The sequence below is a fragment of the Urocampus carinirostris genome, chromosome 16 (assembly GCF_059441175.1).
Source record: "Urocampus carinirostris isolate Australia breed hairy pipefish chromosome 16, RoL_Ucar_1.0, whole genome shotgun sequence".
Taxonomy (NCBI): Eukaryota; Metazoa; Chordata; class Actinopteri; order Syngnathiformes; family Syngnathidae; genus Urocampus; species Urocampus carinirostris.
Genome location: NC_142364.1, coordinates 35,711,523 through 35,729,193, shown reverse-complemented (window position 1 = coordinate 35,729,193; position 17,671 = coordinate 35,711,523). Strand labels below are relative to the sequence as shown.

Below are 17,671 nucleotides of genomic sequence, written 5' to 3'. Positions count from 1 at the left end.
GACACAGTGGACCATAATATCTTGCTAGAACGGTTGGAAAAATGGATTGGTCTCTCAGGAAACGTCCTATTAAGGTTCAGATCCTACCTCTCAGATAGGACACACTGAGTTAAATATGGCGAATTGACATCTGAGCCATTTAGTGTTACTTGTGGTGTTCCGCAGGGTTCAGTGCTTGGCCCCCTTCTCTTCAGCATTTATATGCTTCCACTGGGTGATATTATTCGCAAGTACAATATCAGCTTCCATTGCTACGCAGATGACACTCAACTTTATCTCCCGATGGAGGAATCTCCCACACTAAACTGTGGAAATTTGGAGGCCTGCCTCACTGAGATAAAAGAGTGGATGTCACTCAATTTCCTGCGTCTCAACTCTGAAAAGACTGAAATGTTAGTTATTGGTCCATTTAAGTCCTGTGACTTGTTCTCTAAAACCGCTGTGAACATAGACAACGGCCACATCACACAGAGTGACTCACTTAAAAATTTAGGTGTCATTTTCAACCCCGATCTGTCCTTTCAAACACATGTGAAGAAAATTACTAGAACCGCTTTCTTCCATCTCCGTAACATTGATAAAATGTGTCATACACTTTCTCAGTCAGATGCAGGGATAATTCACGCGTTTTTCGCGAGTACTGTAATGCACTACTTTCCGGTCTTCCGATGACCAGACTCAAGAGTCTTCAGCTGGTACAAAATGCTGCAGCGAGGCTTTTAAAAAGGACAAGAAAGTACCCAATTTTGGCTAACCTGCATTGGCTCCCTGTTAGCCTAAGATGCGATTTTAAGGTTCTCCTCCTACTATACAAAATCATACATGGACTTTCCCCTTCAAATGTTTCAGATCTGATCTCCCCCTATGTCCCGGCCCGAAGCCTTTGTTCCGAGAGCGCCGGTCTCCTGGTGATCCCAAGAGCCAAGAAGTGTTCCGCTGGTTTGAGAGCGTTCTCCATCCGGGCACCGGTGTTGTGTAATGCCCTTCCCCCTGAGATCCGATCTGCGACCTCGGTGGAAATGTTTAAATCTAGGCTTAAAACTCACTTCTACTCTATAGCATATGAATAACCTAAACTTGTTATATGTAATACCTTGTGAAGCCCTTAGAGACTAATTGTGATTAAGGGCTATACAAATAAAAATGACTTGACTTGAATTGAATATTGAAAAAAAATAAAAAACAGAGCGGCAATGTGCACAGCAAACTTTAAAAAACATGTGTTTAACAATATGGGCAACACGACAATCCTATTCCACCATTTAGCCCACTAGAAGACGCTACAGGTAAAGAAATATTTCAATTTATGAAACGAAATGATCTGCATTTATATAGCGCTTTTCAAGTCAATGACTTCCCAAAGCGCTTTACAATGTGCTCCACATTTCCCAATAGCGGCCTTGCAGCCATGTAAGGCGCTAACCTGCTTATTGGGGGTATTAGGGTTTCAGTGTTTTACCCAAGGACACTTCGACATGTTATCGATTCGAACTGGGATCCCTTGATCCCAAGACGAGCGCTCTACCTCCTGAGCTACTGCCGCCCCCTTTAGCATTGTAGATTCTCTGGTAAATTGTTTCTTGCCAATATGTACATCACCTGTGCAGTTTTATATTTAATCAAGACAAACAGACACTCTCCAACATACGGACATTCGACTTACGCAAAATGGTAGGACATTTTTTTCGGGATGTCGAAAAATATCCGGACATTGCTGAGAGTTAGATTTTGTATTGTGTGCATCCTTTTCTGAGTAGAGGACAGTACTGTAGTGCTTCTTTCCGCCGCATGCCGGTGTGAGAGGTTACCCAGCAACCACCCCAAAGAAGAATTCCGGCTACTACTTCCTAGTTCATGTGTAAACACAATGCACTGTATCTCTAGCGCGCTAAGAACTTTGACATTTTTATAGTTTAAAATCTCGTGAATCCATTCGATGAGGTGTAAAGTGTAAAGAAGAGGCGAGCTGTTTCTTTTGAAATTAAAGTGGAATAAGAAAGCTTGATGCGGTTGAGAAAATGGTTGGATCACTTTTTTTCATCCACTTTTTACCATGGAGTAGGAAGTCGCTTAACTATTCTAAAAGTAAGTTCAACTTAACTTTATCTTTATAGCCCTTAATCACAAGGAATCTCAAATGACTTCACAGACCACAGAATGTCAACACCTAATGAGTAGCTTTGTTTTTCAGTACTATGCTTTATCATTCAGCCTGCTTTGTAAAGTTAGAGAGCATATTCATTTATTAAACTACGGATTGCGAAAACGGTCGGTCATCAATCATCAATGCCCACCTCATATTCTGTATTGTCCTGTCTTTTTCCTACCGCCTGCCTAGTGGTGATATGAAGAAGGACGATTTGAGATGCGTCAGCGGACCAGCGTTTGACCTAAAGCATGTGAACGCCTGCATGGACCAGCTGGCAGAGATGGGATGCTGCGTCATGGCAGTCGTAGACTTTCTAGACTAGTTTACAGGCTGGGGGCGTCGCTGCTGTCATGCACTTTCCGGACAAATTTTCAACATGTTACCTAGTGTTTACAATGTTTGTGTACTGTAATGCTAAATGTAATTCACCCTGGTCATCCTGAAAGGGGGATACCACTTGTGAGGTCCCTTCTCAAGGTTTCTCGTTTTCTTCACGGTGAGGTTTTGAGTTGTTCCTTGCCCTCATGTTGGTTTAAGATCAGGTAATTGTGCCATTGTAATCCTGTGCAGTCCTTTGAGACATTTTTGTGATTAAGGCCTATATAAATACATTTGACTTGACTTGAATCAAAGAACGACTTCATTGTTAAAAGTAGCTCTCGAGTGTGTAGCCGACGTTTTCAAAGCTCAGACCTAATAGCTAATTCCCACAGATGTGTATAGATATTTGACTCCTGACAACTTACCTGCAATATGCTTTAGGGTTGAATTTTGTATTATGTTTTTACTTTCTTTAATATTACAAAAATGGCTCTCGTAGCAGCTTGTTGACTTTTTCTTTAATAAAAGTACCGTATTTTCCGCACTATAAGGCGCACCTAAAAGTCTTGTTTTTTTTCAAAAGCTGACCATGCGCCTTATAACACAGTGCGCCTTATATATGGCTCAATATTAAATTCGCAAGGTCTCGCAACTACGAGAAACAGCCGCCGACTCCATTTTTCGCGCTGTGCATACTGGGAAATATTAAACGATTGGTAGTTGCCGGGGCTCGTGTTGTATTTGTTTACTAAGTGGCAAAATGGCTACCCCATTAAACTGCTTAATTCATATTCAACAAATACAGTATTTGTCTGAATCCAGGGTTATGACTGGTGAAGATGTAAAGCACAATTTACCTTAAACAAACGCAGAATTATTCAGAATGTCACGTTTGAGAGAGAGAAAGAGCGAGAGAGAGAGAGAGAGCGAGATTCTCTTTCATACGTGCATTTGTATAAGAAAATGGCTCCTGTTAAGAGACACGCGTACAACGCCGAGTTTAAACTCAAAGCGATCAGTCACGCAGCACAACACGGCAATAGAGCGGCAGCGAGAGAGTTAAACTTAAATTAATCGATGGTACGGAAGTGGAGAAAGGATGAAGATAAGCTCCGCCAAGTAAGGAAAACTCAACAAAGTTTCCGTGGCAATAAAGCAAGATGGCCAGAGTTAGAGGAGACACTTGAACAGTGGGTTGTTCAACAAAGAGCGGCAAGCAGAAGTGTCAGTACGATAACTATACGTATGAAGGCAACAGCGCTGGCACAAAAACACCGGACGTGTTGGATGGCCCATTCACTGAGATATGGTCAATTCGAACACAGCAGAAGAAGAATTCGAGGGATTCGTCGATGAGGAGCTTATAGAGTGATCTTTGTTTTTCTTTTGTGTGTTTACGTTTTACATTTTACAGTTATTATGTTATTGCTTTGCACTCGTTGTTTTTGCACATTACGAGTGTCACTTTATTGCGATTGCACTAACGTTTCATTTAAAATAACAGTATCAGACGTTTTTTTCTTTGCGTGTTGACTAAATGGACAAAAAATAAAATGATATGTCGATGTTGTTCAAAGATGTCAAAGATGTGTCACGAAAATGCTTTACCTCAGAGAAAATAATAAAACGGCTGTTTATTTATTTTGGGAGTGAATGGAGTTGTGGAAAGCTTGTTTGTTAATAAAGTTTGACCTTTTTGAATATTTTGTTGACATTCCCTTGAGCGTGGCAACATCTAGAGGTTGCATAAAGTAACTACATTCTCTACTGTAGTCAAGTCGTCACATTTATTTACCGTAAATAGCCCTTAATCCCAAAAATGTCTCGAAGGACTGCACAGGATTACAATTACAAAATTGCACAATTACCTGATCTTAAACCAGCATGCACTTATAGCGCCTTATAATGGGGTGCGTCTTATGTATGGCATAAGTTTTAAAATATATCATTCATTGAAGGTGCGCCTTATAACATGGTGCGCCATATAGTGCGGAAAATACGGTACTGCATTGAAATTTGTTCAATGTCAACTTATTTGCACATTGAAAGGTATTTTGAATTATATGTGTATAAGAAAAACAAATCAACTTTTTGTTTCATACAATGCAACACAGCATTGTCTCTGTGAATGCGCTGCTCAAGAATTTCTTCATTGGCAAAGATAACAAAGTCACACCATACAAGTCATACAAGTCCTGTAATCAGCAACTGCCCCTGGACTTGCCAATAATGGCAATGGCTTTCTTTCAGCTTATGCACACAATGTTTAATTTTGAGGTACTTGCAATCTAAGTAACTTTGTATATTTGGGCATTTCATTTCAACGAGCCCAAATGATGGTCTATTGATAGGGTCATATACCATGCCCATCAGGTGATGCACCCGACCACGGTGCATCTGGATGAACTACTACCCCACACGTGTCCAAGTTCACATTTATTAAAACGGCATAATCCTTTAAGGCACTTGATTCTATTTGCAAACCCCTCTTCATGTGTTAAGTTTGTTGTGTTCCTCGGATGAGTCTTTCTGCCAAGATTTCTGCTTTGCTTGGAGCAACATGACTGACCTCCCTGAAATGTGACTCAGTTACTCTTGCTTTTTAAAGTTTGGTCCGTGATACTACGCTCGGACAATTCTCCGGACATCATTTACCGTGTTCTTCGGCAACTCCAACAAACAGCGTGTATAAGTTAACTCCGCCATCACGTTATTTCGCGCTTTGTTTGTGCCGTTTACGAGAGACCGGAAATGACTAACCATTCTTACTCAAACACGGAAGTAAGTCGTGGATAGAGCCCATTTGCATACTCGGCAGCTGATCAGAAGCCTGCATCGAATAACTTCGTGCTTCCGGACTTTCCCAAGCGTTATAGGGTCGTGTATTTGCATATAATTTTCTAAAGTAGACGCACAGAGAACAGATAAGTGGTTAGGAATCAAGCAAAAACCTCAGCCCCAGAAGAAAGATTCAAAAGAATCTAACAAATTTTATGACGCTACAAAACGTAAATGTACACTAAAAGGATCGTGGAAAGAGGTGTTCACGTGACTTGCAGCAGACGACACAACGCAAACATTGCATGAATGAAGATGAGTAAATACAGGTACATACTGATGACAGATGGAAAACAGCGATGTCGTATACATGCAATGAATGTTATAAGTAGATTAATAATAAACTTAAATTTAAAGTGTTGTTCTGTTATATATTCTGATTATCAATCCTAAATACTTTGCAACAATGTTGGGTTTTTTTTGCGATTAGTCATCTTATTGTGTTTTAAGATGTGAAAAATGGGGCAGGCAACTTTCTGGCTGGGCAGGCAACTTTTCAGAGTTGTCTGGTGTCCGGTAACTTTTTGTCATGAGTTTGAGACACTATTCATACACTTTTTTCATCTCCATTTTTAAGCAATTTTAAAGCACTGTGTATAAAACTTTCTGGTTTACAGTGGGACCTCGCTACTTCGCGGTTCGAGCCTTCAGAGCTTCGCGGTCTGTAATGGTTAATTTTTTTTTTTTGAAGGTGCGCCGCTGCTTCGCAGATTTTCACTTTTTGCCGCGCGACGGAGCGAGTTCGGCGGACGCGGCGTCACACGGCGCGACGCGAGAAAAGGCGGCGGGCGTGATCGGGCTACCCCCGTAACCGGCGGGAGCCCGCTCGTCCGACGACCCCAGTAGCGCGGAGCGATGACAGGTGGCGGACAAGCGCGGGACCTCGTAACTGTGCCGTTGTCGTGCGCGGAGCGAGGTCGGCGGACGCTGCGTCATACAGCGCGACGCGAGAAAAGGCGGCGGGCGTGATCAGGCTAACCCAGTAGCAACCCCAATAGCGCAGCGCGACGACAGGCGGCCGCGTGTGGCAGGCAAAAGGCGGCGGACGTGCGCGGGACCCCCGTAACTGTGTTGGTGTCGTGCGTATCTCGCCCGAAAGTACCCGCGCCACGAGTTAGGGGCTCGCTCGCGGGAGCGACCGACTGGCACCCGCGGTGCGGCGCAAATAGAAACCCTGTCGTGAATTTGTCTCCGATCGTCCCGAGCGGACGGAAAATCGCCCAGCTGTACGACTCTTAGCGGTGGATCACTCGGCTCGTGCGTCGATGAAGAACACAGCTAGATGCGAGAACTAATGTAATTTGCAGCTGCGATTGGCTGGCAACCAGTTCAGGGTGTCCCCTGCCCACTGCCCGGAGATGGCTGGGATGAGCTCCAGCTCCCCCGCGACCCTAATAAGGATAAGCGGTGCAGATAATGAGATGAGATTTTTTTTTTCCAAAGGGGCGTCGCTACTTCACAGATTTTAACTTTCAGCAGGTGGTTTTGGTCCCCATTAACCGGGTCTAAAAAATAATACTTTGCGGATTTTCACTTATCGCGGGTGGTTTTGGTCCCCATTAACCGTGATAACCGAGGTCTTACTGTAATTTGTTTTTGAGCGTGTTGTACAGTATAATAGAAATATTTCTGGAAGTCTTTGTTGGGTTTTTCTTCAAGCTTTGACATCCACTTTTTTATCAAGTATTAATCTGAACTACTGTATAGGATTTCAGCTTCTACATGTTAAAATTACAGTAATACCTTGTTTGTTGAATATTGCTTGGTCTTATTAGATTGCATGAGGATTGCTTATTTAATTATATACGAAATAAAAATGTTTAATAGCAGTAAAAACCCATATTAAAATTGGCATAACTTCTCCAGTCCAAATAAGTGACAAACATTGCTTTTGTGTTTGTGGCTGTTTGGTTTGACCACAGCATAGATGGTGAGTGTGTTCTCTGCAGAAAAAAAAACTGTTGAATATTTGATGTGAGTTGATGCTTACTTGCTTTGTATAAGGTGCACCCAGACTACTTAAATAGAGCCATGAAAAAATATTCAAACTGCGAGAATATTTACCTTCATCCTTTAGGCAAAGATATTTTATAACTTTGAGAATCAAGTGGTAATTCTTAATCAAATTAATTTCAAAGCCATCAGATCATGCTTAAAAGCCCTGTTGAAGTATTTTATGTCAAAGTGCAATATTTACCTTGTAAGCTTCATCACTAGCAGTCTTCATCTTCTCGTTGATCCAGCTCTTCAGCTCATCAGAATCTCTAAAGAATTGCTGTAGATGGAAAGAATCTTCCAAGGCGGAACGTCGAGATTGAGCACGCTCATGTAGGGCATTTCGACGACTGAGAAGCTAAAAAAAAAAGGTTAAATAAAGCTATAGAAAATGTTCATTATAATAACGTTGCTTTGCTGCAATTGTCTTAAATAAAGACTACATAAAAATAAATAAATAACACTCACTGCATCTCTCCGGGCTGCCACATCTTCAAAGGCATAATGGTTGTTCTGGATAAGTTTGGTTGCAAATTCATCTAAAGCCTAACAAGTAGGAAGAATATATAGTTTATTTAAGAAACGTTAAAAGAGTGGTGTCACTATCAATTAGGGGTGGAAGACCTTGCAAAAAAAATCATATGAAAATTTGAAAAAAATAATCATCTTCGTTGAATCAAGATTCTTTTAACAACATTGCTTGATTTTATCACAGTCCTTTTAAAAATGATCACATTTTTGGGAACTTGCCTCATAAAATAATTAAAGTGGTATTTAAGGTATGAAATGTTTAAAATAAATTCATTAAATCAAGCGGTTTATGAAGAATTTTATTTAAATGTGCAAATTGTTGTTATAATAGGGTAGTATGAACAAAAATGAACATAGCACGTTTGTGTATGAAACACGGCATAAAAGCGAAAGAAAGCGAAGGCAAATTTTCCTAAAAATTTGAAGGAAGTGTAAGGTGGAGATGTACGAAATTTGAGTCATGTATTCATTATTGCATACACATTAACGTGGTACAACGTGGGTGAAAAACAGATGGTGGTGCGAGTCAGCCTTTGTATAAAAGCAAGTTGCGTGCCATTTATTTGTCAATTACGGTCAGGAAACTAACGCACCTATGGTGTGAATTCTCGAGTTTGTGCTCTGCCGCTATTCATATGTTGGGTTTTGGATAATGCAACAATATTTAAAGTTGTAGGTAGCTGTGCTGCAATCTAATTGTTTGCCACACTACACAAGGTTTATTTTTTAGAATATATGTATTTTTGAGATAAGTCTTTTGGAAATAGCAGTGACAATATACATAGAGAGGGAAAGACACACAAACATTTTTGTAATATGCCATCATATATTATAGTCACACACAGACGAACTTACGCGCACACTTTTTGCACCAGTGCCCTGAATGGATCATACAAACGTATAGTTTGGATTCGCGATACAGCAGGGGTTAGACACCTTTTTCATTTGGCGTGCCACTTTCAAATTTCCTTGAAAACTAAGTGTGCCGAACCAAGATCACATTTTCAGTTGTAGGCCTTTAAACAACACGGCCTGCAACTGAAAATGTCCAAATTTCAGGTAAAAATGTGCATTTAAAAAAAAAAACATTACTATTTTGCCGTGCACTCGTGTGCCTGTGGTTAACCCCTCGAGTGCCACTGCTGGCATGCAAGTTATAGGTTGCCGAGCCCTGCAATAAAGTATGTGTTTCATGACGCCAGTCCTGTAACTTTTATGTCATGTAAAGTGCTTTTATCTATACTTTTTAGAAAATGTTAAGCTTACGGTGATCTTTTCCTCTTGAGCGCTGAGAGATTTTTCAAAGTCTTCATGCTTCTTGAGCAGAGCCTCAACACTATCCAGGGAATCACCGAGGTCTTCGTTCAAAAGGAAAGCCTAAATATACACAATGGAAGTCTTGCATGGATTTCTTTCATTGTCAACCAAAAAGCATAAATGCATTATAAGGCATCTTGGGCTGACGTCAAATAATTGTAGAAATTCCATCAACCACTAAATTTTTACCAAAATGCAGTCCTAGTGATGGAACAGATTGTCTTTTTTGTCATTTATATCAATGGAGTAAAACATTGTATGTAAAGAGATTAGACATGGTTTCATGGTAAATATGTAAGACTTAGAACCATAGACACATATAGTGGAATCAGCCTTTTTAAGTACAATTCCAGAAACTTCTTTCATTTTTTACAACTAGTTTTAGATTTTTTTAGAGTGTAATGTATGTAGGAATGGCTCAGATCTATGAAGATTTATTATATACTGAAGAGGACGATTGCACTTACCCATATAAGCACAGGCACAAAAACAAACAGTTTTAACAGTTACTTAAAGCTAAAGTTGTTTTAATTTTGGACTGTAGCATGCTTAAAATATAAAAGTTAAACAATTAAAAAACATTTTACCACTATGGAAAAAGACAGGCATGTCTTGGGTAATGAATAGATGTGAATGGCTACAACAGATTTGACTATTGTCAATTACAGGGAGTTTTTTTTTGAGGATTGCAAAAAATTATTTAATTGGAATAGTCTTGATACATCATAGGACAAGAAATTTTGAGGATAGGTCAAAAACCCTTGAGGAGCATTCAGATTACCTCTTGTTTGCTCATCCAATTGTCTACTTGCTCAGTATCCCTGTAGAAAAGTTGTAGGTCCATACACTGCTCATACTGCTGCCTTCGGAGCTCCCATAACTCCAACAGAGACTCTTTTTCTTCACTAAGGATGGCAAGCTGCAGACATTCAAAATAAAGAAAATAGGTTAAGCCCACTTTTCTTTAAAATTAATGAAGAAAACAAAAATAATAAAGGTATCAATAAGAATGCAATTAATTTATATAGAAGATTCTTGGACACCCAAATACGCTTTACATAGGATGCATTAATAATTTACACACAAATCCTGGTGGTACACCTACATGGGTAGGGCAAAGTTTCCCTGGGGGCAGACTGACGGGATTTTTAACACCAAATTCTACACACACCACTCCAAAATGACGATGTGAACACATGTTTTGCCAATCGAGATTGATGATGATATTGATAATGATAATTCTGATGAATTACTGCAAAACAAATGCCAACTCAAAATGTTTTCTGACTGCACTTTAGCTTCAAGTGCTTTGTCAGGTTGAGGCACTATTAAAGGGAATCAACAACCTCTTTGTACCACTAGGCAAAACATTTCTGGAATTTCTCAAACCATCCCTTTCTGGCGATGCACCATATAATCCTAGCTTGTGGTTGCTCTTGTCCTTTGTCCTCATCACCAAGATTCTGCTCAGCATGATTACTGCAAGGCTTCTTGGTCTTAGTTTAGATAAAGTTGTTATCCAAAGGCACACACTTCTATAGTTATCAGCAATCCAGATACACAAGCAGATTCCTTATTACAAATGTCTTGTTACGGGGAGTCATAACCCTCTTCACTTTTGACATTTATTGTTGCCAATAACCCCATTTCTTTCTACTTGTTTCTTGTTGTGGTTGTTTTTGTCGTTTTTCATCGTTGCCGGGATTCAGCTCGGCAAAAATCATTGCAGAGCCTTTTTGCCTTTGTCTAAATCATGTTGGTATCCAAAGGCATACATTTCCTACAGCAGTCGGCAATACAGACAGACAAAGCACATTCCTTTCTTACAAACTTCTTATTATGCGATAGTGCATCGGCTCATTACAGTTTAACTGTACGGGTCAGGTGTATCGACATTTCGTTCTGTGTGCATTGTTACAAAGAATGACAATAAAAGTAAATTCCATTCTCTATTCTATTCTATTGCCCTCTTTGCTTCCTTGTTGACACTTATTGTTGCTGTTGTAAGACAGCAATATCAACTATTGAATGTTTACTTTCTTTTTCTTGATATAACAAACAGAAGATTTGTTGATGCTTTAATGGTGGACTACGATCGCGAAGCTTTTTCTTTTGTTCAACATGTCGAATAGTTTATACATTCACTACTTTTGTAGATATCTATGTTTGACGCTGAGGTGAAGGGTTAGGGTTAGGGTTATAAGTTATTTAAAAACACTGTATGCAGTATAAAGCACAGGATCACAATCTAACAACTTCACAGTACAACGTGTATCTACAGTCGTAAATAACTTCAAGCAAGTATTCATTACCATACTTTAGTTTAAGTAAATATTGAACACTTTATTCAAATCCTATGAACTTTATTTCACTTCTTAAATTTCAGTGTTTGTCGGATGTATGATATATTTAACCAAAACTACTGATCTGATTTAGAAAACGAAAATCTTGCAAACAATCAGGGGTACCCCAACTTTTTCATATGACTGTATTAAGTTTTTAAGTATATCAAAATGAAAATAATGATGTACAAGTGTTACATTTATCAATGTGGTTGTGCAAAAAGCCTCTTTAGTTTAACCTCAAAAGCAATTATTTTACATTCGCTAATATTTGTGTTAAGCCTTTTGCAACAAGTAAAATTGGGCAAACAAATGCCAAAATAATCTAACATACCGTTTTGGCAAAAAAAAGTACCACCACACAATAACCCCCAAAGGCAAAATGCCCATCCCTTGTGGATGGTTGCTTGTGTGCGCAAAGCTTTAAATCCACTGACAAGGAATCCATGGGTGCTTATGCAAACTACTAGGGGGAATAAGATATTTGATTTAGCACACTGAAGGAAAAAAAAAAATTAAAGACATCCAAATGTATATATGTTTGGATTGTGAGTCCAAATAGTGACTTAAAAGAACAAAAATATTTGAAACACTCCTTACCTTTTCCTTGACTTCCTCAGATGCGTAATGTCCTGTATTAAGTAAAATCTGACCAGCTTCGTTATTTGCCTTAAAAGTGTCTTCATGGGCATCGATCTCTCCCTGTGAAATAAGAAAAATTACATCAGCATTGGTTAAATGTTTCTTAATTAAAGTCAATGTATTAGGAGGTGCTTTACTTTATGTTCCTGATGGCGATCTAGTAAGGCCTCAGCTCCAGCAACGTCATTAGCAAGTTCATCAGCATTAATCAGAGCCTTCATCTCAGTTACCCAACTTGTAAGATCTCTGAAATCTGCAGTGAAACGCTGCAACCTAAAGATAAAGAGTGATGATTCATGTAAAATTGTTTATGTGGTCAGCCACTCATTAATGTCAGAAAAGCAACAAAGTTAAATATAACAACCCCGTTTGAGCGTCTAACGCAAGATGTGGCGGCTAAAAACCACATCAGAGATAATTCTACACTGTGGTAACAATAGAAAGCAACATCCGGGTCCTGGAATCGGGCTCTGTGGTTCAGAACTAGTATTGTAAAAAAAAATTGCAATTGCCTAATTGTGACAAAAACAAATAATGTATGTCTTTTTTTAACATAACAGGAGTGAATACAAAAGGCTGTACCATTATTGTTTTGCTACCATTACCATAGGAATGCCAATCATTACGCATAATGTAAGTTATATTGCAGTCTTTAACGTAAGCGTTACAAAAGGTGTTTTGAAAGGGTATGATGAAAACATTGGTATGATTATTATATGGAGTCATAACTGTCAGGTTCAAAACGATGTCAGGATGAAGTAAGTGACTCTTTTTGGGTTACAAACTTATTTATTAAAGAAAAGTAAGCACTACGGACAAGGCGACCGCACTCTTAGATTGCCATGAAATAAATCCATCAGATTGAAGCGTGCGCTCCTTTCTTATGCCGTTACATGGATTCTGATTGGAGGATAAAATAAATCACGTGCAAGTAAGAGTATTGTGATTGGTTTAGACAAGAAACACATATTTAAACGCGATGTATAATGTTGGTCGCTAGATGGCGTGCGAGTACAAAAAATGAGCACTTGGGAAAACTTTGTAAACACAATGCGTCTCTGTAAGAAGGAAGGCAAGCTCTCGAGCGGCTTGTAGTGTGGGGAGTCAACGCCATCTTGATTAATCAGCTAGCAGGCCTCTTAGTGGCCTTCAAGTTGTAGCTTTTAAATCAGAGGCACATTTTTTGGTGCCTGAGAACTTATTCTTTTGACCTTGAAGGTGTTCGCAAAATCGTAAAACCACATACTTAATAATTATACGCTAAAAATAAAGATATACGAGTACAAAAGTAAAAGAGTATGAGAGTATATAAAAATAGAGGAGGATAAAAGGCACATTTAAACCATAGTCTCCCTTACAATAACCACCACAGAGGTTAGGTTTTCCATTTTCAAGTAAAATCCTGATGTACCGGTTAGCATCATTTAGGTGGGCATGACGTTCAGCCGCCAGGCTGCGAATGCGCTCCCAATTTGTGACAAGTTCCTCTTTCTTCAGAAAAACCTGCGAGGCATTTTGGGAATGTGTTTGCTGCAAATGTTCTGCATCGGCACCTAATATGTTGACCTGAAAAACATTAAAAAAGATGTGAAGTCATAAATTAGTTATGTTTGTTTGACCCATAGTTATGTATATTATATTGAATTCTGAAAAATCCAGTAAAGCATTAAAAGAAAATGGTGCCATACAAGTTTTACATTTTTTAAAAAACTATTTTAATGATTATTTGGGTTTTTTAATTTCAGTTATCCATTTTAATTTTAACTTATTAATTGTATTTTACAATATTAATTTTTATTTTCTTTAGATTTAAACCATTTTTTCACTTTCAGATTTTTTTTGGGGGCCATTTCAATTTTTCTTTTATTCTCTGATCCTCTAACAGTTTCAAATATTTTTTTTTAGCTTCTGACTCATTTGAGCAAAGCATGGAACTAAGCGAGGCAGCTCAACTAAATTGCTATAGGACCTCCTCCAGCGACAGTCATTTCAGAATAAAAAGGAAGGCGGCTTGTGTTACACGGAACAAAGAAATAAAGCATGTAATTTCCGCTCTTAGGTTGACAGCATGCTAAAAAAAAAGATAATAATTTTGAGGCACCTGGTCTCTGTAATATATAAACACTAACATCGTGCACACGCACGCATGCGTGCGCACACACTTGCACACACATACATACACACTCTTTAAAGAAGGCTGATACCTTTCTGAAACTCTAGGAGAACTGGATTGAATACCTTTTACCAAATTCAAAGATGAATAAATACATTCTATATAGTCTGGACATAAATTGATGTTTTTCAATTACATATATTACTGTAGACAAATTTTTTGCACCATGATGTATTAAAGATGTTTGAATTAATTAAAAATGTAACAAAAGCTGTGGTTAATAAATTATTATTTATGAAGTAACACAACATTAAACTGTTGTTGAATATCATCAAATGGTCATCAAGTGTTATTATTCAACTTTGTGGTATACTTCCATAATCCCCAACCCTAATGTAACAATGGAGGTAGGTTCTCGCCTTATCTTCAAGAGCAGCCAAGTCTCTTTCCAGACCCTCGTGTTTACGCAGGAGAGCCTGCACACTAGCCAAGTCACGTCCAAAGTCATCAGAGGCCATAAGTTGTTCTTTCTCCTTGATCCAGCTGATGGTCTCGTCCACATCCCTATTAAGAACAATTGAACAGGTTCATTTGATCAAAATGTAATTAAGCCTTAATAAGACATTTTAAATATGAACCTACGTGAACACTCTTTACCTGTTAAATCGCTGCACCTCAGCAGCTCCAAACAGCTTCCCCTGTCTCTGCTGAGCTAAGCCTTTCAGACGCTGCCAGGCAGCATTTACCTCATCTTGCTTGGAAACAATCAGTTGAACCTCTGGATGGTCTTCTTGTTTCAACTTAGCTGCGAGCTGGTTCACTTCATTCACTCGCTCTTCATGCGCCGCCAAGTCCGTCTGAAATTCCTCAAACTTCTTTTGCAGTAGCTCCACATGTTCAAGGTCCTGGCCAAGCTCCTCAGATGTTGCTATAGCCTCCTAAGAGACAAACATATTTTATTTGCGTAGTATAGCAATGAGTGTGAAGTTAAAAGTTCATTGTTTTGTGCAAACACAATTACGACAAGGCAGAAATACATAACTATTTGAAATGAATTCTGGAAAAACGTGGCATAACTTTGCTTTGTAAGGAAACTTTGTAAGGAACAATGTTCCCAGAACTCCTTCACTTTAAATTGTATATGCCTGCCTTTCCAGGAAATGCATTAATTGTTGCATCAAATGACAAAAGACAAAAAGACAGAGAGAGACCGAGAACAGGTGGAATATATATATATCTTTATATATTTGCTAATTTAGTTCCTGGTTTGGTCCATGGCATACATGCAAAATTACGCATTAATTAAAAGCATGTGTACGTGCTACACATGCCTATAATTATTCACTTAATTAACCAATTCATTATTTACAAATGTCATTGCAAAATATTTTTTTCAAATTGAAACGAGAAACGAGGAGCAGCAGGGGGTTGGCGGTTGAGGAGAATGCTCTTAAACTCTGCAGCTTAAAGGACAGTGGATGCATCTTGCTTGTAAAATTTGGCAAGTTTCTACTTTTGAGCTAAGTGTGGTAAACATGTTTTATCTGCTTAACCTTGTTTATAAAACAAAACTTGACTTCATTTGCTTTTGTCATGTCGTCGAATGTCCCAGTAATTTGACTTCAGTGGCGGATGCCGCTCTCAGCTACTTAGCTAAAAATTAAAATGATTGTTACAATAAATGATCCTGCAAAAGGCCATGTTATTAGGATTACATAATAAAAAAATCATTCTAGTTCAGAAAATTATAGATTCAATATAAATTCATATTTTGTTAAAAACCCAGTAATGTTAGGCAGGAATGTACTTGAATATAAAAACTTCAACAAAATCATGCTTTGACACATTGATGCAGGTATACTTTTCAGAGATCAGTCTTTTTGTTTTTTTATTTTGTTTTACATATATCGCTTTATACCAGTGAATGAAGCAGAATAATTGTCCTCTCACCTTTTTTTTTTTTTTTTACAAGAGTCACAAATTTAGCAATTTTCACAAATAGTAGCTCCAAGTCGTCCGTTTCATGAGTAATGGATTAAGCATTGGTGACTAGGCACGTTTGACAGTGGTGGCTTAAGAAATGTTAGGCTAGCTGTCAGCTTTCCCTTCTGACGCCGCCTCGGTCAATTCCCGGACATGATAAAAATCCGGGCAGCTCCCGCTGGTGATCGGCTTTTCTATGCACTTTTCTGACTTTCCTCAGAAACCAATGTATTAATAACTTCGTTTCAATGAAACAAGCCACTGAAGCTACGAGCTGTGGCGTTTGTTTTGTTGGGCATTTGTGCAAAGGCTGTTTTTGACTGAAGCTAACCAGCTTACACCAGCCTGTCAAAGTCGTGCACACACATCTTGTTAACTTTGCTTGCCCTTATTGGTTGGTGCCATTACAACCTGCTTCTGATTGGCCGGCGTTCTTAAACCTCAAAATGTGACAATTCTCGTTGGCCAAACACCCCATCACTCAAATAACAAACTGTAAATATAAATCCTTGAAAAAAAACACACTGTTTTGCGGTGACACTATCACACTACTTCACATTGCGTTATCGATTTGATTTTGGTTAATCGCGCACCTCTTAACACAAACTCATCATGCTGTTTTTTAAAAATCACATGCTCAGTCACTCGTGAAAAAAAAACACCTAGTAAAACCTTACCTTATCACTAATCCAGCCCAGGGTATCCTCACACTCACGAATATATTGGACTAGTTTTTGAGCCTGCTGTAGATGTAATCCCTTCTCCTTGGTTCTCAACAGAAGCAAATCCCACAGGCGTCGTAGTTCGTCAAGACGAGTCTATTCCGTAGTTAAAAGAGATGACAAACACAAACATCAAGCAATCGCAAAAAAGGTATATAACAGCGGTGTCCATACATGGCTCAAGGGCTACTTACAGGCCATCACCCATTGTATACAGCGTTAGGTATTCAGACCCCTTGAAATTTTTCACTTTGTGCCATTGCAGCCATTTTGCAAATATCAACCTATAACCCTAACCTTAATAATAGTTAATTTCACATTAATGTAACTTCAGCATCTCATCTTGATAGAAAAAAATAGAAATTAGGGATGGGCCAAATTTTTAACACTGAATTATGAATAAAAACAAAAATTATATATAATTCTAATTAGGTCACCTCAAATGTGAGGAGAGCATTTTTGGTTATTGACCCAAAAAAATTCATTTCTGTCCACCCATCATTAAAATGTTTGCAAATGTATTAACAAAGAGCAAATGAGATTCATGAAGTTGAAGGAAATGACAAAGACGTCAGAGACTATTGTTGCAAGACACAGATCTGAACAAGGTTACAAAAAGATTTCTGCAGCTCTCAAACTGCCTAAGAGCACAAAACCCTCCGTAACCCTCAAATGGAAGGTCAGGACAAGCAAAACCCTGCCAAGAGCTGGACGTGCA

General features: G+C 38.7%; 1 protein-coding gene across 4 annotated transcripts in view; it reads right to left on the bottom strand.

Annotated features, from left to right (window-relative positions):
- The window catches only part of sptan1 (spectrin alpha, non-erythrocytic 1), a 106,966-nt gene that overhangs the window by 73,987 nt on the left and 15,308 nt on the right, over positions 1-17,671 (bottom strand). For all 4 annotated transcript variants that reach the window (XM_088355544.1, XM_088355545.1, XM_088355546.1 and 1 more), the window contains exons 4-13: positions 16,909-17,049; positions 14,906-15,186; positions 14,668-14,812; positions 13,547-13,701; positions 12,273-12,408; positions 12,094-12,195; positions 9,933-10,070; positions 9,101-9,211; positions 7,772-7,849; positions 7,506-7,661 (exon numbers count right to left, since the gene is read on the bottom strand). In XM_088355544.1, the coding sequence (XP_088211670.1) occupies positions 7,506-7,661; positions 7,772-7,849; positions 9,101-9,211; positions 9,933-10,070; positions 12,094-12,195; positions 12,273-12,408; positions 13,547-13,701; positions 14,668-14,812; positions 14,906-15,186; positions 16,909-17,049 (1,443 nt within the window). The remainder of the gene's footprint in view (positions 1-7,505; positions 7,662-7,771; positions 7,850-9,100; positions 9,212-9,932; positions 10,071-12,093; positions 12,196-12,272; positions 12,409-13,546; positions 13,702-14,667; positions 14,813-14,905; positions 15,187-16,908; positions 17,050-17,671) is intronic.